The 25,464-nt window shown below is 47.6% G+C and overlaps 1 protein-coding gene across 1 annotated transcript in view; it reads right to left on the minus strand.

The window, feature by feature from the left end:
* Positions 1-12,455: 12,455 nt before the first annotated feature.
* PHF24 (PHD finger protein 24) overlaps positions 12,456-25,464 on the minus strand; it is a 44,157-nt gene continuing 31,148 nt past the window's right edge. Inside the window, exons 4-8 of the mRNA XM_061607344.1 lie at positions 21,938-22,016; positions 21,170-21,372; positions 19,736-19,902; positions 19,265-19,357; positions 12,456-16,531 (exon numbers count right to left, since the gene is read on the minus strand). Of these exons, the coding sequence (XP_061463328.1) occupies positions 16,432-16,531; positions 19,265-19,357; positions 19,736-19,902; positions 21,170-21,372; positions 21,938-22,016 (642 nt within the window). The 3' untranslated portion in view covers positions 12,456-16,431. The remainder of the gene's footprint in view (positions 16,532-19,264; positions 19,358-19,735; positions 19,903-21,169; positions 21,373-21,937; positions 22,017-25,464) is intronic.

The following is a 25,464-nucleotide window of genomic DNA, read 5'->3' on the forward strand; positions in this document are numbered from 1 at the left end:
TAAATGTATTAATATGCAACAATAGCAGAAAGGGGCAGAGAAGCAGATGCAGGAGTAACATGATAAAAGCACAAATAATTAAGCGAGCAGAAGAGAACAGATTAGAGAATGACTTTAAGTAGAATATTGCAATGGTCAACTTGAGAGTGCGTGCATGGTCAGACTACAAAGGAGATGTTTTAGAATCATTGCATGCAGAGGAGGAGAGGTGTCTTAGTCTTGCAGCAAAGATGACAAAAGAATCTTGTGGCACCTTAAAGACTAATAAATGTATTGTGGCGTGAGCTTTAATGGGCTACAGGTGGCTCCCTCACACTGCAGCCCACAAAACCTTATGCCATAATAGTTGTTAGTCCGGAGTTGTACGAGGCACACAATAGGAATGTGAGAAGCATGAAGCCACAGCCCTGAACTTACAAGATCTGAACAGGGTGGTTCATGACAGATGCTCTTGGAGGTCACTGATTCATAGGGTCGCCCTAAGTCATAATCGACTTGGAGGCACATCACAACAACAAACTTTAAGGTGCAGCAAGACTTCATTATTAAATTGTCATTATCATATGCACACTATAGATAATAGATACTATATTATGAAATCAAGTACACTTTGACATGGGTTGGGTAACTTTTCATCCCAAGCATAAAAGGTACAAGGAAAGCTCTTCTGCCATTATCCAAGGGCAGAAAGGCTGCATCTCAAACAATACCCCCCTTGGCAGGCCAATTACTCTGCAAAACTTAACCCTTGGGGTTCTGTGCCCCTCTGGAAAGCCGCCTTCAAAACTGAGACATCATGCCCTTCCAAAGGCTCCTTCCCCCACATTACCCAGAAGTATTGCTCCAGATGAATGTTATTTTTTTACCCTCCTTTTTCCTATTGGGAAGAAGAATGGCCACTGGCAACATACCCATGACTGGCACCTGTTAAGCTATTGATCCCACTATCAGGATCCTGACAAACAAGATCTGTAGTCTTGGGCTTAAAAATAAAGATAAAGTTAAGCCTAAAAGTTGATGCTTTTCACCTTGGCAACAAGGTATCTAGGGAGATTGCATTACCCCCCCAACTCCTTCTCCTTTCTCTTTGTCTTCCCTTCTCTATTTGTTTTAACGGCTGGTATAGCACAGTGGGGAGGAGAGCCTGGCTGGGAGTCCAGAGTCTGTGAGTTCAAATCCTTGTCAGTTGGTCAAACCCTCACACTCTCCTTCCCCCCCCTTCTGTTTTGAAGGCTGATCATGTCACTCTTCTACAGGCTGATCTGTTCTCTTCATTCCTGTCTGTTTCATCCTCACACTTGCCTTTCCTGACTGCTGCCAGACTAGACCACCCTCTAGTATCACCCCAAAATGTCCATCTGCTTTCTTCTGAATTCTTGTCCTAAGAACTTCCTCAAAGCCCTGAAAAATCACTGGTCAACATCCCCTCTCTTTCTAAAGCAAGTGGCCCTAGTCGGTACCCATTTTTCTCCTGACACCACCTTTATTCCTTCAGCCAAGCACCCCCCTTCTCCTAGTTTCAGCCAGCAACACATCCCACTCCTCTTTCCCTGACCAATTTTACTGCATCCTTTTTTCTGTGTTTTCATGTATTCTTCTAGACTGGATGACTTTTAACCCTTTTAAATTTAGCCCATTCTTGACGTGTTGCATATGAAAGTCTCTGTCAACTGATTTTGTTTGCATCATTTAAATAACACCAATTCTCTCTGGACACAGCAACATTACTTGAGATTCATCTTTGATGTCCTTGTAATCCTTTGTGATGCCACATTCTAGTGGGTGTTCAGGTTCAAGGTGAAAAGATCCTAAAATGGTTGCATGCTAGCATGGCAGCCTGCACCCTTTGTACCAATATGATAATGAAGAGAAAGAAAAGGATATAAGTGAAGTGCCCCCCAGCCTGAATTTGGAAGACACCAGGAGTACTTGGCAGCTAAGCCCAGCAGGGGTAGGATGCTGTTCTGTTGGGCTGCAAAACTGATACTGAACCTTTTTGCTGTTTGCCTATATGTGCAGGAAGAGTTTGTGTGCCTCTTGCGGTACCTACATGTTATGCCACCCCATGCTTTCAGTAGGGAAGTAGTGACCCATTTTGGGGGGAGCAGTAAATGCCAGGATTTCTGGAGTCCTTTCTAGCTTGGCCCTTCTTTAGCCAATCCCTATCATATGCTTTAGAAGTCTAGATCACCCTTTGCTTCTCCTGGCGACCTGCCCCTAGTTCCTCCCTTTAGGAACCACTTGCAACCATCTGCTTGGCTCCGACTCCACTTGAAGCCACACATCACAAAGCCCATCCTCCTCTAGCTGTAGCCTTGTCTTTTCCACTTGCTGTGGCTTCACACTTTGCAGCTGGGACCAGGGGAACTGCTAACCAGTTGTCTACAGGCCCTGCTCTGTTTGCTTCTCCAGTTGGGTGGTTGCAAAATAGGTCTGGGACTTCAGTGGAGAGGGCCCAAGCAACAAAAAGCAAATATAGCCCACAAGGCTGATAAGAGGAGGCTGGCTTTCTCTTCCACACACATTGCAGTGGAGCAAGATCTGGTGACCATCCTCACAGTAAGAAGCAGCAGACCATGGTTTCCCCCTCCAAATGCAGTTTTAAACACCAAGGTTTGAATACATACAGCATCACTTATTATTTATGTGGGAATCACACATACTGATGGCTTCCTGCAGATTGGTCCAGGACCTGCTATGTGGGATATATTCTGCCTCCCATAAAACATCTTCCTGCTCTACCGAAGGGCCAACCTTGAAATAAAAAGGAGATCACTGGAGAGGAGCAATTTGAGGCTATATTGTTTCCTGTCTATGGTGTTGCCCAAGCCATTAAAGAGGTCTGGTTGTTAACAAGTGAGGAACGACACAGCTCATCCCCTTGATTAATTGACTACTGAATTATTGGCCATGAGAACTATGGCCCTCCAAAATAGAGAGGCTATAGATTTCATAATAGTTTGTAAAGGAGGGACGTGTGCCCTCACTGGAGAAGAATGTTGCACCTATATCCTGGGTAATTCTGAGACCATTCACAATTTAACAAATCATATTACAAGAGAAGCTGCTAACCTCCATGAAACAGACAATTGGGATTTATGGTCATGATTCAGTTTTATTTTTGAATCACTTGGCTCTACCATAATATTAATATTATTTGCTATATTAATTGGAATTTATGCTGTCACAATGCTTGTGCAATGATGCTGTACCATGAAACAGATGCAAAAGCCTTTGAACCCAGAACAAAAACAAAAAGTACATAACCATGTATGTGGAGATTATAGAACTAAAAGAATATGAGACGAGTGAACTAAATGGTTTAATGCAAATGGAAGTTTGAGGCAAGGTTGAACTGTAGAAGCTCAAAAGGAGGGAATGTGGAATAAAAATTTGTAGGCCTCAAACTTTGGTTCAGACTATGTAAGTGCAAAAGCGGCGATGAGAAGGGTGGCATTGTAAAAGTACTTGAAGGATATGTCACAGAATGTTCTGAGAAACTGCTGATGCTCAACCATTTAATTGCAAGTAGATAAAGATGTTTGTGTGATGATAAGGAGGCAGCTGTCTGTGTGCTCTTGAAAATCACTGTAAGTATGTGCTGAAAACTGCTTGGAGGGCGAGAACTCAGACTTATGTGGGGTCTCCATGTTTGTCTGAACTTCTCTCCAAGCAGCTGCTTGCTTTCTTTTAACAAAGCACCTCTGGCAGATCTGATTCAAACACAACATGAAGCCCTGTTTCTTCCACAGCTGGCTCCTGTACGTTCTCCTCCTCTGGTCATTGTAGCCCACTGGAGATTCCTATAGGGATCTGGTTGGCTGCTATGAGAACAGTAAATTTGGTCCGATCTAGCAGGGCTATTTATAATTTAAAATGATTCCAGGAATACACATGGCATGCAGGTTTCTTAGATGATTTTGGGTGGTCCCATCTTGGACAAGATGGCCTTGCCCAGGACTAACCACTTTAAGGAAATAGTGAAATGCACGTGCAGATCCTGACCTTGCCTTGGGAGAGCGCTGCTTCCCTTGGGTTAGGCTCCACCACTCAGGTGACTTGGGGGAGGCCGTGTGCCCTTGCACACCAGTTGCTGGGAATCACAAGTGGGGAACAGGTCCTGCTTGCCGTCTTCTTCCCCTTGAGACATCTGGTTGGCCACTGTCAGAACAGGAAGCTGGACTAGACGAGCCCTCTTGATCCACCTGCTGCTGCTGCAGTTCTCACATTCTTATTACTTGCTGAGCCCTGAATTCTGCCCCTTTCTTGCTGTACCTGACTGCCCCATGCAATAAATGGCTTATGATTAGCTTAGCAAGATGTCACGGAGAGGATGTTGCCTTTTCCTATTTGAGCTGCTCTCCTGGCTGTTTGAGTTTCAGGGTCCTCCAAGTGCTGTTTTATTTATTTAAGTAATTTCTATACCACTTTATTATTTGGGAGACAAATCTCAAAGCGGTTTACAACCTAGATTAGAACATTAAGCAAAACATCACAAAATATTAAAAGAAAACATTACAAATTCAGGCCAGATATGAAAGACGCATTCAAAGACACTATATGATTCAATTTTGTCACTACATGCACAGTTTGCTGTTCTAACAAAGCATAATATGACCATTCCTGCTTACAGGACCTTTTCTAAATTCTCTCACAGTTCAGCTACCAAACAACCAGCAGTACCACAAAAAAGGCAAATGCTGTTTTAGGGGGCATTAACAGACGTATTGTTTCCAAATCGTGTGAAGTGTTGGCTTTCAGATTGGGAGCTGCTGTGAGCATTCTGCTGGATGGCAAAGTGGGACCGAAGTATAACAATGAATGAGCAACAAGCTCAGTGGCATGTGTGTGAGAGCAGTGGCAGTCATGGCTGGTCTTCAGCGCTTCTTAAGAACATTGAAGCATAGGAAACTGCCTTATATAGAGCCAGACCATTGGTTCATATTGTCTATACGGACTGGCGCCAGCTCTCTGGTGTTTGAGGCAGAAAGTCTCTCCTGGCCCTACCTGGAGATGCTGAGAGATTTACCTGGGACCTTCGGCATGCAAAGCAAATGCTCTGCTGCTGAGCCATGGGCCTTCCCCAACTGGCATGATCATAAGAATTTTCCCTTTAGGATCAGGCCCAAGGGGGCCAATCTAGTCCAGCTTTCTCTTCTCACAGTGGCCAACCAGGTGCCCGAGGGAAGCCTGCAAGCAGGTCCTGAGCACAAAAGCGCCCTCCCTTCCTAGGGTTTCCAGCAACTGGGATTCAGAAACACACTGCCTGCGACTGTCGGGGGAGAGCATAGCCATTGTGGTTAGTAGCCACTGATGGCCTTTTCCTCCATGCATTTGTCTAGTCCTCTTTTAAAGCCATCCATGTTGGTGGCCATCACTGCCTCCTCTGGGAGTCAATTCCACAGTTTTGCTTGTATCTGCTGCACATACTGCAGAAATCCATACAGGAAGGAGCATGCACTGTCTTATGCTGAGTTCCACATCAGTGCCCAAAGATGACAGGGAGCTCCATTAGAGGCAGCTGTTCTAAGAGTGAGGTGCTGAACCGGTGCTTGGAGGCAGTGATGGACTGGATGTGGGCCAATACATTGAGGCTGAATCCTGAAAAGACAGAGGTGTTATGTGTCCAGAGTTCTCATGTCTGGGAGGAGGGAAGATGGCCTGCTCTGGATGGGGTTGCACTCCCCTTGAAGGAGTAGGTTTGCAGCCTGGGGGTACTCCTTAATCCGACACTGTCACTGGAGGTGGCCTCAGTGGCCAGGGGTGCCTTTTTCCAGCTCTGGCTGGTTTGCCAGCATTGGCCCCTTTTGGACAGAGAAGAGTTGGCCAGTGTTCCATACTCTGGATCATTACATGTGCTCTATGCAGGGCTGCCCTTGAAGATTACTCAGAAACTTCACCTGGTCCAAAATGTAGCAGCCAGATTAATGGCTGAGGTTCCATTTAGAACTCATATGCAGCCATGAGAGTGGCTGTATATTATAGCCCCAATGTTAAATTGAAAATATCTCCATGCAATTCTGCTGCTTCCTATAAGCTCATTTCAAAACAAAACCTTACAAAATTTATAGCCCTGAACTCAGAAATGCTTGCTTAACCACCCTCTTTTTTCATGGCAAGACACAAAACAGTCAGAGAGAATCAAGAGTTCAAAGTGTAAAACAAGAGAAAAAAATACCCCTTGCACATCAGTGGGTGACAAAGCCGTGAGAAATGCCTATGCATTTACCCCCACCCGTCTTGCTTGTTGCTTGGCTCCTAGATGCCACCTCTGTGCAGCCGCTGAAAGGTAAGGAAGAGATGACTGAGCTGGGTATGAGCAAGGGAGACATGGCGGGGGACTCTGGAGTGGGGCTGGAGGGCACCCTCCTCAGACCCCCATCTGCTTTTTTCCATGCTGTGCACCTCTGCCTCCAGTCTGCTGCAAAACCTTTCTCTGGGAGGAGGAGCTGCCCTATAATCCTGCCTCTGTGAAGTGCCTTCTCATTAAAGCCACCATTGAAATATTGCAATGTATTCAGCAGTGCTTGTGAGTCGCTGGCGGGCAGTGATGGAACAGGCTGCTTCCTTCTGCCTTCAGTGCCCCTGCTTCTTGCCTGGAAGCTTGGTGCCAGCTGCCAAGCCAGCAGCTCTCTTTCAGTCCTGAGCATGTGATACTAGATGCCAGGGAGGACCTGCCTTTGTCTGGAAGAAGGCGAGGAGCTGGCAGAGGAGCTCCTGGCTTCTCATTGTGCCTGCATCAGATGCAGCCGATGTAATCAGTGGCACCCTGGCTGCAGTGCAGCCCTTGGGCCTTGATCCCTCAGATATCAGATTTGGTCGAGGCCAAAGGAAGGAATGGCAAGCATTTCAACCTAGCCAGAAGCCATCCTTGGTGAGCAGATTGGCTTCCTCAGAGCATCAACTGCCATTAAGTGGCAAGTACATGCCACTTCCTTGATAGAGTTTCCTGAACTTTTCTGCCCTTCAGTCTTAGCAACTCACCGGAGCTTTTCTGTTCTGGAATTTAGCAGTCTGCCACACCCTTTTAGATTCTCATAAGAACATAGGAAGAACCTGCTGGATCAGGCCAGTGGCCCATCTGATGGGCCTATGAGAAGCCCACAAGCAGGACCTGTCATTTCCCCTCCTGTCATTTCCAGCAACTGGTATTTGGAAGCATACCGCCTCTGATTATTTAGGCAGAGCATCGCCATTATGGCTAGGATCCATTAAAGGCCTAATTATCCTCTGCGAATTTGCCTAATCTAAAAGAGGATTAGACAAATTCATGGGGGATCATTAGGCCAGTGGCTACTAGCCATGATGGCTATGCTCACTGCCTCTTATGGGAGTGAATTCCATAGTTTAACTATGCACTGTGTGCAGAAGTCCTTTCAGGACAGAGAAAAGAATCTTCCAACATTCCGCTTCACTGAATGTCCGTGAGAGGAGAAAAGCTTCCCCGTGAGAAAAGGTTACAACATTTGGGCCTTTTTAGCTGAGGGAAAAAAAGAAGTTAAGAGGTGTACAAGCTTAGATGCGTATGCAGATATCTGTTGTTTGGAGGAAGTGGGAAGGGATACACTTTCCTCTCTCTTGTATAGTGCTAGAGCCCAGTGGGGGCTTCCAGTGAAGCTGAAATGATGGAAGATTCAGGACCCATAACAGGAAGGACTTTGCACAGCAGCAGACAGTGAAACTATGGAATTGGCTCCCACAAGAGGCAGTGACGGCTTTAACAGAGGGTTAGACAAGTTCATGGAGGACAAGTCCATTGGCTGCTGCAAGTCATGATGGCTGGGCACTCCCTCCAGGATCATACTGTGGAAGTAATTCACTGTCTCTTTAAGAGCTGGAGAGCAAATGCTGTTAGAAGCGGCCAAAACCAATCAGCAGCAGGAAACAAGTCCTATGTTTATAGTCTTATGTCTAGCAGGTTCTGCCTTTTTAAAGAGTTTGGAGCCAGAAGTCTGGCCATCTTAAACAAAACAAAATGGTGCAGATGCCTCTGAAGGTCAGGTGCTAGTGGTCATGGTCAGGAGGGTGGGCAGCTGTGCTCATGACCGCCTTGGGGCTGCCATTGGGAGCATCTGCTTGGACATGGTGAGAAACAGGAGGCCTGACTCAACGGGCCTTTTGGGCTGGTATTTGACGGACTGCACTTATCCAATAGATTCCAGGGCAGCTTTATCATCATCATCATCGGATGGAGGTTGGATGGTGGATGTCCAACCTGTCCTGGATGGGGTTACACTCCCCCTGAAGGAGCAAGTTCATAGCTTGGGGGTCCTTCTAGAACCATCTCGGTCACTTGAGGCTCAGGTAGCCTCGGTGGCACGGAGTGCCTTCTACCAACTTCGGTTGGTGGCCCAACTACCTCCCTATCTGGACAGGGATAACCTGGCTTCAGTTGTCCATGCTCTGGTAACCTCCAGGCTAGATTACTGCAATGCGCTTTACATGGGGCTGCCTTTGAAGGCAGGGACCAGACAGTTCGAACACATAAAACCGATTCTGGCCCGCTTGCATTGGCTGCCTGTATGTTTCCGAGCTTGATTCAAAGTGCGGGTTTTAACCTATAAAGCCTTACACGGCTTGGGACCACAATACCTGATGGAACGTCTCTTCCGACATGAACCCACCCGTACACTACGCTCAACATCCAAGGCCCTCCTCCAGGTGCCTACTCCAAGGGAAGCTGGGAGTCTGGCAACAAGGGAGAGGGCCTTCTCAGTGGTGGCGCCCAAATTATGGAATGATTAACGAGGTGCGCCTGGCGCCAACACTGTTATCTTTTGGCGCCAGGTCAAGACTTTCCTCTTCTCCCAGGCATTTTAGCATGTGTTTAATTGTTTTTAATTGTTTTTTAATTATTTTTTGTGTTTTAAAATTTGTATATTTGTTTTTATTGTTTTTAATTGCTGTAAACTCCCCAGAGAGCTTTGGCTATGGGGCAGTATATAAATGCAATCAATCAATCAATCATCATCATCATCGAAAAACAAGAAATAAATGTGTATTACAGGACACAGCAGTAGACACAAACCCCATCACTCAGTTCGTAATCATTCCCAGCAAATGCCTTAACCCGCTCTTGCTTGCAACTGTCCTTTGACGGTTGATTTGTGCCCTGTTGACTCCTGGCCAGTGCTTGCTCCGCTGTGCCGCGCAGCTTCCTTCCCCTGCCAGTAGCTCCCATGATCCGTGCTTGTGACTGGCTGGGGTCTGCTGCAGGCTTGAATGAATTAATCATTTATTACGGTCACAGGCCAAAAGATTAAAATCAGTTTTAAAAGCCACAAAAATGAAAATACATATAAAACACAATTACTGGTAATTACTGCAAACCAAGTAAATACAGATTAAGTAGTTTGTTGGTCAGAGGACTGGCAGCATTTTTTCCTAATTTGCATTGGGGAAAAAAAGAACTTTGCAACACTTTCAGTAACAGAGCGTGAAACATCCCTTAAACAGAACAATACCAAATCTGCAGAAATACCCCTAGGCAAAATTGTTAATAACGGGGACATTTTCTTCTTCCTGCAATCACTGTACAAATTACAAGACAATAAAACATGATGAACAGTTTCCACCGAACAGTTTCCTGGAGCAACAGACAGACATCCCTTAATAGGAATCTTATAATGTGTGAATCATCCTGTTAAACCAGTTGTCTTGCAATCCAGCAAAGAGTCTTGTGGCACCTTAAAGGTTAATACATTTTGTTGCAAGTGTTTAAGGTGACACAAGTATATTTGTTTCTGCTGCAGCAGTGGTTACTTCTCTGGAAATTCTAATCCACGTAGCTCCTGTTTAAATCTTTTTGCTCTTTGCCCCAAAAGGGCTGTAGATTCAGCTAGGATAAGAACGGCCTGGTTTTTATTCATTTTCTTTTAGTTTTGTCCAGGAGCATGCTAGGAAAAGGCTGCAGTTCAGCGGCAGATCATCTGCTTTGCATCCAAGAGGTTCCAGGTTCAATCCAGGTAGGGCTGGAAATGTCCCCTGCCTGTAATCCTGGACAGCAGCTGCCACTCAGTGTAGACAATACTGGACTAAATGGACCAATGCTCTGACTCAGCACAAGGCCGCTTCCTAAGTAGTGTCTGTCTTTGCATAAACATGTCACAAAGACTTCAGTGGTTGAGTGACCAGGTGATGTGAGAGGATTGTGCTTCTATTTCTGTGGTTTTGTGACCCAAGTGTTGCTGCCTGCCTGCTGGCCCTTGGAAGAGGATTCAGCAAAACTGCCCTGAGTGGATTCCTTGCTGTTGACCTTGACCCACATTTCCCTCTCAGTTTGGTAGGCAAATGTTGCCCACAGCACAGAGAGCCTGGATGTTGCTGATGGTCTGAAGCTCATGTCTCCTGCCTAGACAAGGGTCACAACGCACTGCAGCAACAGCCTCGGACCATTTGATGGAAGAATCAGGCACGGATGTGGGGCTCTTCCTGCCAGCAGACAGGCGAGGAAAGGACCGGTCAGCTACTGCATGCATGTAGGTCCATGGCTGTTCCTGAGGCAAAGAGGGATCCCCGTCATACCCCCCCTCCATCCCCATGAAGGCACTTTCTTTAGATCGGGGTGGGCAGCCTCTTTCAGCTGGGGGGCTGCATTCTCATCCCAGCAACCTTCTTGGGGCTGCATGCTAGTGATGGGGGTGGGTTGTTCTGGGAGGAAGGGCAGAACATTAATTTAATAAATAAATAAATAAAGGCAAACGTGGGTGGAGCAACAGTGCATTGGGTTAGTTCCTACACCCACCCTGCTCTGTCCTCCATCTGGGCAAGCAAGAGATGCTCAGTAGAGCTTAAGGACTGGCAAAAACACTCAAGCAGGTTATGAGGGAGTGTGGCCTGATGAGAATCCCAAGGGCCACATAGAGAGGCCCAGAGGGCCACATTTGCCCCCGGGTCTGAGTTTTGCTGCCCCTGCTTTGGATGCTTTCAGTCCATACAGCAGGTGTAGCAGGCCAGTTCCCAGGACCGGCCCTACTATTTGGCAGCCACTTCAGGTGGCGGATGCCGATGGCTGGTGAGCAGAGACAGGGGTGTTTGCTAGAAGCTTGCCCTGCACCCCCTAAGTCAGCCTGCTGCCCTAATGTGATGTCGATGGTGCTGCTGTTCCACTGCCCACCTTCAAGTAAGATCCAGCCACCCCTCTGGGTTGTATCAAATTATGCATGGCATTGAGAAAGTGGATAGAGAAAAGTTCTTCTCCCTCTCTCAGAATACTAGAACTCGGGGACATTCAAAGAAGCTGAATGTGGGAAGATTCAGGACAGACAAAAGGAAGTACTTCTTTACTCAGCGCATAGTTAAACTATGGAATTTGCTCCCACAAGATGCAGTAATGGCCACCAGCTTGGACGGCTTTAAAAGAAGATTAGACAAATTCATGGAGGACAGGGCTATCAATGGCTACTAGCCATGATGGCTGTGCTGTGCCACCCTAGTCAGAGGCAGCATGCTTCTGAAAACCAGTTGCCGGAAGCCTCAGGAGGGGAGAGTGTTCTTGCACTCGGGTCCTGCTTGCGGGCTTCCCCCAGGCACCTGGTAGGCCACTGTGAGAACAGGATGCTGGACTAGATGGGCCACTGGCCTGATCCAGCAGGCTCTTCTTATGTTCTTATGACTTTGACTCTTGGGATTCTGTCCCTTTCTCTCCAGGCTGCCAAGTACCTTGGGCTGGCTTTGCTGAGTCCAGGACTGTTCCCAGCTCTGCCTGTGAGCGTGTCTGCTGGTGGAGAGGAGAGCAGATATTTATATTTCGTGAGGGATTAGTCTTGCACATGTATATTCCTCACCAGTGGACAAAGGCAATGACATGAATGTGTGAATGAATCACGACAACTCCAGTGCCGCAGATAGAGCTTCCTTGGCACCCATCATCACTTCAAATGCAAGAACGCTGCCCCATGGGGACCAGTTCACACATTCAACTGTGAGTCATCACGAGATGAGCAATGTAGCGGGATGTGCGTCTAGGCACAAAGCGGCTGCCTTCAGGAGGCTTTTTGCTGCTGGCTGGGAGTTGGCCCAAATCTGTGAATTCAGCCTACAGATGGGGCTCTCTTTGGAAGACCCAGGGGGCTGAGGAGGGGCTGGGCCACTCATCTGGCACGCTCCATGGCTCAGACATCGAGGTGCATATTCTACCCTCCACAAAGTGCGTAGATCCACACCCTGTCCACAATTGCACTGTGCAGGTGTGGAAATGGATATCCAGGCCAAGAACCCTGAAAGCTAACTTTCACTCTATCCCTAGCACGAGTTTCTAGGCCTTATGGCAAGGAGGTGACCATGTCTGGGGCTATGCCTAATGCAGTCCCAGAAGCTAGAGGAGGAAAGGCCAGGGGTAGTGCAAAGCTTTGTACAGCTCCTTCCTCACCCACCCCACCGCCTCTGGCTAGCACATCCAGAATAAATCATGCAAAACTTCTCAGGCGTAATTATTCAAGCTCCAGAATAACATTGCTAAACTCAGGAAAAATTGTGCAAAGCCCCAAAGTGCTCAATTCACATCATTTATTCAGATCACAGAACTGGGGATGCCTTGGTACGGGATTGAGCAGCGCAGTGGAAGAGCAAAGGAAGAGGTTTAGAGTCCCCGCAGTCCTGCGTGTGTGTTTATGCATCTCTACAGAGTCCTATGAAAAAGGCCACGTAAAGATCACCGAACGAGAGTTTCAGAAATACATCCTGTGCATCTTGAAAGCCGTATGCTGCACTGTTACTGTGGGACAGTCCTTTACTGCCCCTATGGATTGTATTTTAAAGGACTAATATGGCTATTTGTCTGGGATATGTTATTTGGAACCTGGTCAACTCCTGTCTTAAGAACAGGCAACATTCTTCATGGGTGTCCAGCTGCCCCCTCCAGTTGTATTGGCCTGCTGTGATGTGGGGTGTTTCTGTGGGGCAACAGTGGCAAAGTCTGAATTGCTTGCTTGGTCTTCACCAAGTGTAACAGGCTCTCCTCTGCAGCGCAGAAGTTTTTCTCCCTCTCCGGAAATATTAGAACTTTCATTCAACGAAGCTGAAGGGTAGTAAATTCAGGACAGACAAAAGGAAGCACTTCTTCGCATAGTGCACATGCAACTGACTGCCACAAGATGGAGCGATGGCCACCAGCCTGGATGGCTTTAAAAGCAGGTTGAACAAATGCATGGCAGATAAGGCAATTAATGGCTACTAGTCATGATGGATATGTATCTCCAGGGTTAGAGGCAATATGCCCGTCTCTTCTTGTGGTGTCCCAAAGGCATCTGGTTGGCCACTGTGGGAAACAGGATCTCAGCCTTTGGTCTGATCCAGCAGTCAAGCTCTTCTTAGGAGTCTGAACTAAGATGACACAGCAGGGAGTGAGGCCAACATCTTAAGGGGAATCAGTCCTGTGTCTGGGCTCTGGTAGATCTAGTTGAGTTGGTTGGTGAGAGCATGAAGAAGCTTCACCAAATACAGGTCAGCTGCAAAACGATGAAAAGTCCTGGCCTCTGTGTCTGTGTAGATGAGGGTAGATGAGGAGGGTGATCTGCCAGTGGTAGTGGCCAGTTTGGTAGATGAATGTGGATTGGGCTGCCAGTGCAGACATGTTTTCTTGACCCCCCCCAATATAATGCCCAGCCTTTCTCCACGGCACCTGACACTTCTCCAGGGATGGGGGGAGACTGAATTGATGTAAGGCCTTTGTGTGACATTGTCCTCGTATTTTCCATCTCCAAAGCTGCCTCCAGACGGGTGGCTCTTAGGCTATCCAGTCGTTGCTCTCCCATTGGAAGCTGCAAGCGGTGCTGTGCTTTTTCTGTGTGCCTATGTGGTCATGTTCTGTCCACGCTTCTAAGTGTGACATAGCTGGGGGAGGAGGGGAAAGTCCAGCTCACCTGATTGGCCCCTGAAGCTCAGCACACGTGAACTATAGACTTTGCAGTTGGCTGATCCAGCAGAGCTCTTCCGGTGTTGTTAACATTGCCCACAATGTAGCTTCGAGGCCAAGTTAAGGGACATGGCCAAGGCCAAGGCGAGCCACTGACAGCCATCCTAGGCAAGGACTCGGGGTCCTCAAGGGCCCCCACTTTGTACTTACATAGAGGAGAGAGAGATGGTTGGTTCAGTTACAGTTGCAGGATATGGCGGGGACGGATTCTGTATCAGGAGAGCAATGACTGGAAGAGATGTGGTGCCATGTGTAGAGGGTGCTTCCACCCCTTCCCCGTGCTGCAACATGGATACTTTTCTTGAATGAGGCATTTGCAACATCAGTTGCTGCTTCTCTAGTCATCCTCCTGATTTTCTGTTTTGGCAGCTATTGCTAGAACAATCCAGGATATTTTTTGGCGGGGAGGTCAGGGTTTATAAGCTTTCCCCAAGGGAACTAGCTGGCCACTCTTAGTAACCAAGTAGAACACTTGATAGTATTGGAGGCTGCTCCATTAGTGCTGAAGGGGCACTGCCCCACACCCTCGGTGTGCCCTCAGTCAGCCCCCTACCTGCCTGCCTTCTTACTTACAACCAGTCCAGAGGGGGGTCAGCTTCCTCCCTCCTAGTCTCAGTTTTGCCCTTGTAGAACTGTGCAGGGAGGATGCGGACAAAAGAAGAATCCGCTGGTTCTGCCAGTCCTTGGCTCCAGCTTCCCCTGCTGTTGGTCTTCCTGCCTTCTGCCAATGGGCACCAGCCACCACTGCTAGATGGACCCTCAGCCTCTGGTCCAACAGTGTAGGAGGTTCACATAGTCTTATTTTGTTCTCATAGGTGAGCTATTGGGAACCTTCTTGGGAGTGGAAATCTCTCCACAAAGGGCAAGTGGGGCACTCCCAGCCCTGGTTAAGTGCTAGCTGCTCTATGTCTTGCTGGAAATTGATGCCCGAGCATGCTGGGATCATCTCCTCCTGTATCCCTCAAATGGAGGAGAGGCAATAATACGTCTAGAGTTCCTCTTGCAGGGTTGCAGGTCATTAGCAGCCAGGATCCACTCCAGTAGTTGCAAACAGGCATCTCATTTGGGAAATAAAGAGCTTATTTTGGGCTAGCAAAGGATTCTGCCCTTCTCCCCCCACCACCACCTGAAAATGGATATTAAGGCCATGTGAACACGCAAGGTCTTGCAGACAACTCATGAGCTTGGCTGTCACTCAGTGAAGGATGGGCCCATCTGTCAGTCTCACTTTTTTCCCAGTCTTAAATTTCCATATCAACACATCTTTCATATCAACACCAGTTTGTGATTTTCTTCTTTAAAAAGTCCTCATGAAAATTCAACAGCATTTTAGTGTGAATTCCTCCTACTAAACACATTTTTGAATGCAATTTTGCAAAGCAATTTTCCCCAGTATATGGTACCTTAACTAATATATGCATTTTCATGCACACTTTCCCCCAAATATACATGTCTGTACACGTGTGGCCAGGGAACTGCATTGCAAAATTCAGACCCATGGATTTTGAACGGCTGCAGGTTTTTTGGTTCTTGGATTGTTTTGGAAAATGCGAATTGGGGGGGGTTGCCTCTAAATGTGAAGGGACATTCTCCCCCACCCCTGCTCTCAGCCCGTCAAAAATGAGCATGCCCCCCTGGGGTACCTGTGCTTGGTCCTCTCCCTTCACAGCCAATTCACAAACTAGAATGCAACTGCAGCGCGTGAGCACGGTGCTTGTTGGAAGTGGGGCAAGAGCAACTCCTGTTTTGTTCTTTTGTCGATGTTCCAGAAGGGAGACAGAGTGAGGGTCCTCCAGATGGATAGGCTTGATTACCTTTACTTTCGTGGCTATGCAAAACAAGAAGGCCACAGTGAGGCTGACATTTTGTCCTCTCTTGGCCATTCAGAAAATTAGGAAGCGGCTGAGATGTGCAGATGCTCCGAGCTTGGCTGGTCAGAAACACAAGAAATTGGCTGTGATGTATAAGCAGATTAACCTTGTGGCTAAAGAGATGGTTGAGGAGCACTTGATTTCTTTTCTTATTTTTTAGCTAAGCAGAAACTGAGGGGCTGCTGGAAGATTTGAATCCTGTCCCTCTCAGCCAGTCAAAATGAAAAGGGCCAAACTGAAAGGGGAGGGAGAGAAGCATCGATGCTGCTTTATCCGTCGGCCAACCAGAAAGTACAATGTCAACATTTTAAAGCTATTGGTAAAAAAGGTATGATCTGATCCCATCCAACCCAGGCCCTGCCTCTCTCTCTCTCTCTCTCTCTCTCTCTCTCTCTCTGTGTGTGTGTGTGTATGCATTTACAGCATGTGGGGAGAGATTTAGAAATGCCAAACGTTTTGCCCTCCATAACCACCCCTGGTAGTGCTCTGGCCGGTAGGCAGAGCGTCTTGTGGGTCTCCAGCAAGAAAGAGGCATTGCCTGCACAAATCAAGATGGCAAGGCAGGCTCATGGACATGTCCCCTCTCTTCCCAGCAAGGCAAGTCTGTTTGTCTGCGACCCCCCCTCCTTGCCAAGCAAGCCCTTATTATGCCGATGGCTTGAGGTGAACAGCGGGACTGTTGGGCCGGGCAGCAAGGATGTAGATGGCGCTCTCTCGCAGGAAAGCCGGCCAGTCGATAGTGCGGCTGTGGAAGGAAACCAGAGGAGGGAGGCAACAGGTTAGCAGAATGGAGTCCCCAGAAGATTCTAGCCCAAGAGGGTTAGAATTCCCCAGACTGGTGGTCTCCGGATGTTTTCCACTACAACTGCCATCCGCCCCAGCCATCATGGCTATATGTTGCTAGAGCTGGTGAGAACTGTAGTCCAAAGCATCTGGGGGGCACCAGATTGGGGAAGACTGAGCTAAGGGATTTGTTAGCATAGAATGAAAAGGAGTTGGACATAAGGCAGCCCAAGTCCCAGGATGAAAAGTCCACTCTGGACCTGCGGGTTAAATTGTTTGTGGACGACCAAAGTCTTGCCTGCATGACATATCTGTGGTGGATGAATGGCTGCTGAGAGGAATCCTAACCACAAAGGGGGCTCATCCAAACCTCTCTGAACTCACCCTCTCCATCAGTGCATTTGTACTCACAGACACTAATTAATTAAAACCTATTTAATAATGCCTTTCGGCCCCTAACAAAGGTCCCCAAGTCGAAAACAAATTTAAACAATATATTCTTCGTTTTATTTCTTTTCCACTGACTTCTACCACAAAGGTCTCAAGGTGACTTGCAACAAATACAAAGGAGGAAAAATATCAAAATTACATGCAATAACACTAATGAAAAGGTAAAAGTGGCCATATGTTTACTGATTCCCAGCCACTGAAACCTCTTCTTCCCCACCTATGATCAATAATAGGATTTAAACAAAACTGGTAAAAGGCTAGAACCTTCAGTGGCAAATTAAAAACAGTTAAAAAGCAGGGGAATAAAAATGATTTTGCTGCCTCCCCCAAAGTCCCTGGCCATGGGGCCACTCTGACCTCACTGGGGAGGGAATTCCATGATGGAACCCTGCTGCTTGGACACAGGCCTCTCAATCAGTCCTTGCCTGCCATCTGCCTCCTCAGCTCCCCCCATTTCCTCCCCCAAGGCCTTTCCTGATAGAGCAGAGAGTTACTACTACTACCACTACTACTACATTTACATCCCACCTTTTCTCCAAGGAGCTCAAGGTGACACACATGGTTGTCTTTTCCTCTCCATTTTATCCTCCCAACAACCCTATAAGGTAGGTTAGGCTGAGAGATGGTGACTAGCCCGAAGTGACCCAGGAAGCTTCATGGCGGAGTGGGGATTTGAACCCAGGTCTCCCAGCTCCCAGTCCAACACTCTGACCACTACACCACACTGGCTCATCACCTGACCACATCTCCTTATGCCAGGGAGAAGCCAGTCTTCAAGGAGCTTTGCCTACGGTTTCTTTTGCTACCCTCTCGGCTGGCCAAGGAGCCAGAAGAATTGGGGAGCGGACTGGGATGCCCGTCTTTACTCTTATGCCAATCTGCTCCAGGCCTGCCTGAGTGACGGTTAGTTGGCAGGGAGGCCAGGCGAGAGCGACAGTGATGGCAGAGCAGATGGCTGAAGAAAAGTGTTGTTGCAGGATGGCTCCCCATCTCTTTTGGATCCCACCAAGGTCCCCTCCAGCGCCCCCTCCCAGCCATGTTTCTCCCTCTCGCCCACCACTCCCTAGCTGAACCGGGAGTCGGCTGCCTGCCAGGGAAGATTCTGAGGGTCTGCCTTAATGCCAAGTGTTGCTATGGAAACCCAGTTGTCTGAGCTCGGCTCTTAATGAGGCTGAGCTCATTGCAAGTGTTGACACACCTCTCCAACATTTGGGAAAGTCAGAACTGACATTACAGCACTGGAAACTGAGGCAGGAGTGGGTGGGGGAGGAACCTACTCTGGGTGTCTGCAGATAATCACACATAGACTGGAGAACTGACCCCAGACACCCTGACCCCCCTCCTCACCATGTACACAGAATAATCAGTGGGTGTTCTCCTGTGGGGCCCATTCCATGTCAGGCAGGAGTGGGGCATCACACGTTTCAATGCTCCTTCATGTCACAGAGACAAACAACCAAAACAACAGCCTCCCTGAACAGTAGCACACAACGGAGCAAGTCCCTATTTGTTGAGTGTATGATTAATTTTCCAAAAGTCTGTCCTAGCCAATGCAGGTCTTCTAGCATTTTCACCTAGCAGTGTTCTCAAGGTGCTCAATTTCTATTCAAAGCCCTATGCAGCTTGGGACCAGGATACCTGAAAGACCATCTTGCCCCTTGTATACCCAGTTGATCACTGCGCTCTGCAGGTGAGGGCCTCCTGCAAATACCACCATATGAGGAGGTCCATTCCACACAACATAGGGAACGGACCTTTAGTGTGGCGGCACCGACCCTGTGGAACTCCCTCCCTTTGAATATTAGACAGTCGTCATTTCTGTTATCTTTTCGGCGCCTACTGAAGACTTTCCTCTTTCAACAAGCCTTTTAAGTTGAGACCTATCCCAGTCTGTGTCTGTGTTGGAATTTCTTTTTAATATGTTCTTAAACCTTCTTTTTTAAAAATGTTTTTAATCTTAGACGATGTTTTGAAAGCTTTTTTAAAGAACATTTTTAAAGATGTTTTGTTTTAATGTATTTTAAAGTCTTTTTTTATGATGCTTTATAGTGTTTTTAGTGCTTTTGTCTGCTGCCCTGGGCTCCTGCTGGAAGACGGCATATAAATCAAATAATAAATAAGTAAAATAAATAAAGTGGTACAGTCTCAGCTAGTCTCTGCCACATCGTTATGCTGAACTTGCAGACGGCTTCTTAGAGGCCACTGCCTGGCATCCTGTAAGGACAGGCCCTCCCTGCCCACTTACCTTGGCTCCTCTGGTTCTCTGTGCAACAGAGCCTGGTCCTGGCTTGTGCTGCTGGCCGGGCTGCTCTCGGAGATGGGGCCCACATGGCTGATGCTGAAAGAGAGCAATGTGCACCTCCAGGATTAGATCGCGCTAAGGGCAGGCCTCGTGAAGGCCACACATGCTCCAAGGGTTGCGCCCCAACATCATCTGTGATATTATTGCAAAGGAGTCTTGCAAGGCTGTCTCACTCAGATTGTGCAGCCGCATGGGGGTGGAGCGCCTGGTCTCCCCTCAAGGGGGAGCAGACTTTGCAAAGGTGCCCCAAACTCCCAACTGCCTGGACAGGCTGCAGTAAAACCAGCGCACCTGCCCAGGATTCTTGGGGCAAGCGGAGAGACTTTGCTTGCCACATGTGCCAATGTGCCCAGTGTGGGGAGGAGGAGGGGGGAGGCCCAGGCCAGATGTCTGTGGCTCTGCTGGGGCTATTACCTGACATTGCAGGAGGGCGTCTCCTTGTGCCGCTTACAGAACCAGGTGTGTTGGGTGCGCCGACTCTCTGCCTCGCTGATGAGCCCATCCCCATGCTGACCCAGGGCCAGGAACATGGCTCGCACCCTCTCTCGCTCTTTGCCTGTCAGCAGGCGTAGCAGGGCATTCTGTGGAGGGAAGCCAGGGTGGCATGTGAGACTTCCTGGACCCCGGAAGGCTTTTACAAGTAGTCATAAGAAAAGGCTGCCTCTGAGCTTGTGAAGGGTGCATTTCCTTTCACTACTTAGCAAACTCCACTCCTCCCCCCCTCAGAATGCATCTTGGATGAAGCTTTCTTGGCTGATGTCTCTTGTTTCAGGCATGAAACCTGGGATAAAGCAAGGTAGCTCCTCACATTCATGTCTTGGGAGGGGAGATGGTTTAGTGGCACAGTACAACCTTGTCAGAGAGCCAGTGTGGTGTAGTGGTTAAAGTGTTGGACTATAACCTGGGAGACCAGGGTTCGAATCCCGACATAGCCATGAAGCACACTGGGTGACCTTGGGCCAGTCACTGCCTCTCAGCCTCATGAAAGCCCTATTCACAGGGTCACCATAAGTTGGAATCGACTTGAGGGCAGTACCTCTACATCTACAACCTTGTATTTATTTAAAAGTACTTCTAAACCACTTACAATCTAAAGATCTAAGTGGTATACAAAAGTACAACATGAAAACAATAGAACAGTGTCATGAAAACAGATACAGCATAAAAACTAGTAAAACAGCATGATAAAAACAGGAATTCAGTAATAACAGGGTCCAGTCTTATGGGTCAGAGAAAGCCCTGGGCAAAAGGACGGGCGATTCCTGCTTCACGTATGACAGCAGGAACGGCATTCCAAGGTGTGGAGGCAATGGCAGAAAAGGACTGTCTTTTGGGGTCACCACCCTGTGATATTCTGTACTGTACAAGTCAACCCCCCCAGATTATGTAAGTGATTTTACAGGCCTACAGAGGGTCCGGCAGTCTTTCAGATTAGCAGGTCCTGAGTTGCTCTGAATATTTTGTGTTAGTAACAAGACCTTTGCACACTGAAGGTCCCTAGCTTAATCTCTAAATCAGGGACAGTTCTGTCTTTGCCCAAGACCTTGGAGGCTGCTGCCAGCCAGAGCAGATGGTACTGGACTAGGTGGACCAATGGCCTGACTCAGCAGAAGGCAGCTTAAGGGCTGTAGCCCGGGGGCAGCGCCCCTCCTTTGCCTGCAGAAAGTCCCGGGCCCAACCCTCACCATCTCACCATCCTGGAGAGGAGGCCTTGCAGAGCTGCAGCCAGTCAGAGGAGACAATACTACCCTGGGTGCACCAGTGGCCTGTGTGGCTCAGTTTAAGGCAGCTTCCTGGGTTCCTAGCTGGCCTCACCAGTGTTACTCTGCAGTGAGAGGCACCACCAACCTGTGTGCGTGTCCTCTGCAGCAGCAGGATGGACTCGTGGGAGAGGAAATCCACCCATTCAATGTGGCCCGACTTCTCAGGGTCCAGGGCAGCAAATTGCAGAGTATCACGTTCTTCCTGTTCTTCACTGGTGGGCTGCTCGCCCTCTTGCTGCCTCGACAGGCGCTTGTAGTTCAAGAAGTCATCCAAGGTCAGCGCACTCTCTGCAGAGCCACCACAAGAGCAGGATCAGTGTGTGTGTACGTGTGTGCGCGCGGATGCTTCTTTCACTCCTTCAACTGCCAGTTCGGCATGCTCTCCTCCTCCTCAGAAGGAGGGCCCTCAGTTAAGGGGAAGCCTCAGCTTTGAACCCAGTGACGATTCCAGCCCCACTGAAGACCCCCAGGATAGTCCTCTCTTCCACTTCCTGCCCAGTGCCATGGTGTCCCCTCATCATCATTCCACCTTCCCCCAAGGGGCAGGTCACAGCTCTGGATTGGCCTCCTGTCCACACAGTTAAAGGAGAAAGTTCTGAGGACATCTGTCCAAGTCAAAGTCAATGCATGATGGGGGGAGAGGTTGTGCCCACTGGCCCACCCTCTTGCTTCCACACATCGCTCACCCAAACTTCAATTTGTTCATGTGGTTCAGGTGAATGCATGGAAGGGGAGGGGGCAAGACCAGCTGGTGTGATCTCCTCCTTCCATCTGTTCATGTTTGTATGGATGAACACATCACCTACCATGTCCGTGTGTAGCAAAGTGCATCTCCACAGCGTGGAAGGCTTACCAGGGGTGACCTTGCATTGTCGGAAGGATTGGGATAGGCTCCTCATCTCTTCTTCTGTGAGTAACAAGTTGAGGTTGTCCTGGGGTAGAAGTTGATGGGGGGTGCAAAAAGAGGAGAGGAGCACAGGGTGAGTTGTTTGCTGGGAGGCTCCAGCTACGCTGCTGAGCACTTTGCAGATTCAGCCGCTCCCTCCCCCCCCCCCTGCAAGTAGGGATGGAAAGATCTGCCCATTTTGGTGGTCTCCGATTCTCATTTTTCAGATCTTTAATTCAGTTCTCCACATCTCTGCAGCAATTTCTGATTTTTTAAAAAAAAGATCCCATGAGGATTATTCAGCATTTTAGTGCAAATTTGTCCTAACACACATTTTTATACGCAGTTTTGACTAATGTACACATTTGTACAAGCAATTTCTCCTAATAATTTTGTATCCTTTATGTCTGCTACCCTGGGCTCCTGCTGGGAGGAAGGGCAGGATATAAATCAAATAACAAATAAATAAATACATGAATAAATATGATATTTTCACTAATATATTCATTTTTATGCACATTTCCCCCTAATATATGCATTTTTGTAAAAACTGGTTGGTTGGAAAATTACATCGCAAAATTCAGATAAGTGTGAATTTTGAAGGATGGTTGTTTTTGGTTCTCATGTTGTTCTTATCTGCAGATTCTGTTTCTCTCTCCTCTCTACCCACCACTGCAAGTAGGGATGGAAAGATTTCAGAAAGTGCTAATTAGATAGACTTGGCTTTAAATGTAAACCAAACAGAATTTCTCTCCCCCCCCCCCAAACTGTAAATTAAATACATTTACACGCAGGTACAAACTTTGTATCATTTAGCCTGCTTCCAAAGTGTCAAACCAAGTTTTTGTAATTGATGTTTGAAGCAAACTACAAAACTATTAATTAAAAATATGGGAAGCATGTAAATACCTCATTGCTCCTAACCCCTTAAACTCAACAGCATCCTAAACTGAGCATGTTTTAGAACATTCAAATTCAAAGAACACAAACTCATATGATTGCAAGGAAATCTGAGTTGTAAGAATCTGCTTGAAAATCCACCTCTTACTCATCAATTTTAGGGTGCAATTCTTGGAGTAATTAGGGAGTAATTCTTGGAGGCAGCCATTTTTGAGCCCGGTGCCTCCTGCCCAACAACAGCCTGGTGTGGAGCCTCCCAGCATGGGGCCTCCCAACACGGGGCCTCCTGCTCAGCAACAGCTGCTGCTGCCGTGTCCTCCTCCTCCAGGCAAGGCCCAGGTCCCTGAGACCGAGCTCCTGCAGCAGCCGCCCCCTGACATAAACCATCCCCACCACCATCAGCAGAAGCAGCCGGGGCAGCAGCAGCTGAGCAAGCCCGGGGACATGGAGAGGAAGACCACATTGAGACAGCCAACAGCTGCGCTGTAACAAATGCCTGTCGCCCTTCTGCCTCTCGGGAGCTGCCACCCCCGCTAACACCACCTCCTCTTTCTTGGCGGTGCCGATCATGATAATGTTACTTGTTATTTAATTTTATTTGTTATTATAATGTTATTTGTTATTTAATTTAATTTTGGTAAATTGTATTGCTTTTATTGTATTTTTATTGTATTTTATATTGTATTTTTATACCTGTGTTTATTTTTCTTTGTAAGCCGCCTTGAGGGCCTTTGGCCAAAAGGCGGGGTATAAATAATAATAATTATAATTATAATTATAATTATAATAATAACAGCAACACAATGAGACTTCCTTTCAAGTAGACTTGCACAGGAGGATTCTGCTCTTTAAAGTCTGATGGAGACTTGGGGTGGTTCCCAACAACCAGTTTATTGAGCATGCATCCTGATTTGTTTGCAGGGACATTAGACGATGTTGGCTATTTAATGAACATACATTCTGATTTGTTTGTGGATGACATTGTGCCAAAGCAAATGTTATTCCACACTTCCAATCACTTGCTGTATTGCAAAAAGTCCAGTATTTTGGGGGAGCAGGATTGTTGCACAAGACCTCCCAATCAACTATAACTGTACATACCAGACGTTGCTGGTATGTGACTCAATCCCACCTGAAAGTAGCGACAGTCTGGAAGTGCCACTGGTGGCTGGTGGGGGGCTGGGAACAGTAACCTTGCAGTGGAGAGAAACTGCTGCATAGGACATTCTGTCCACCTCCCTTCCACAATCCACTGGAAACCTGGCCTGCCCCAAAGCCCCTCCAGACAACCAGCTTATTGAGCTTTCATCCTGATTTGTTTACAGGGAAGTTAGATTATATCTGGTCTTTACTGAGCATTCGTTCTGATTTGTTTCCAGGGTGGTTATATGACAAAGAGCATACATCCTCATTTGCCTGTGGGGTGCTTACACGTCTTCCTATTAATCATTCATTCATTCCACACTTTTTGATGCATTTCCTCGTCATTTCCTAAATGCAAAAAAGTCCGGTTTTTATTTTTTAAAAAGTGGATCTGTTCCACTACAGCGACAGAACCCTTTAAACCACTTTAGCTGCACAAGCCTAACGTTCTAGTATGCACATGAATCCCTCCTGCAAAACAGTGAGGATCTGGAGGCATGGCTAGTTCTGGTTTCAAGCCAACTCTGGCCACTTCTCAGACATTTCTTGCTTATACTCTACATCACGGAGAGCTGTAAATGTCTTGCTTTGTTTTCAGAGTGGCGGCTTAACCTCAGCGGGAGACAACCCACACCTGAGTTTGCATCCCACTTCCTGCTCACTGGCTTGACTGGGAAGGGAGGTTTCTCTTCTCATCCCTTTCAAGCACCCTTCCCCAACCTGATGCCTTCCAGATGTTTTGTGCTAAAACTCTTGGAAATTGGGGTTTGTAGTGTAAAACATCTGGAGGGCAGCAAGTTGGGGAAAGCTGCTTCAGAGCACTTGTAGGAAGCTGAGGGGGAACTACCTCTCCCCCGCTGGCTCTCAAACAGTGCTCCCCACCAGGGAGAAAGGCATGCAGAAGAGGATGCTGCTGGCTAGGACAGGGCTGCTCTCTGAGACCCTTTCGTAAGTCCCTTTTGATCTCTGCCATTTGCTGCCATCAAATGCTGGCATTTGAAGAGGTCCTTTGTGGTGACCCCCTTTCATGCATCTTTGAATGTCAGTGTTTGAACACACTCCTAATTATTATACCCTCCCTTGTTATTTTTCTAGCCAAAGGCCAGCCCTCTTCAGGAGGACTGCACCGGTACTACTGCAGTGCTCGGTGGCAAAAACGTGGTGCTTGTGGATTTGGACACATTTCAAGACCACATCCCTTCAGTGGAAACAGCATAAATTTGTTGTGCATAACATCTATGTTCAGTAGCCACAGTAAGGACTATCATTGTTTAGGACTAACCTATGCCACCCTGGGCTCCTGCTGGGAGGAAGGGTGGGATATAAATCAAATAATCAATCAATCAATCATTCCACATTACAAATGACTGTTTGTAGCATTGCATAAATCATGCCTTATCAAGCTGGTGCCTTCCAGATGTTTGGACTGCAACCCTCATGGCTATAGCGGC

The sequence above is a fragment of the Rhineura floridana genome, chromosome 1, assembly GCF_030035675.1.
Source record: "Rhineura floridana isolate rRhiFlo1 chromosome 1, rRhiFlo1.hap2, whole genome shotgun sequence".
NCBI classification, from domain to species: domain Eukaryota; kingdom Metazoa; phylum Chordata; class Lepidosauria; order Squamata; family Rhineuridae; genus Rhineura; species Rhineura floridana.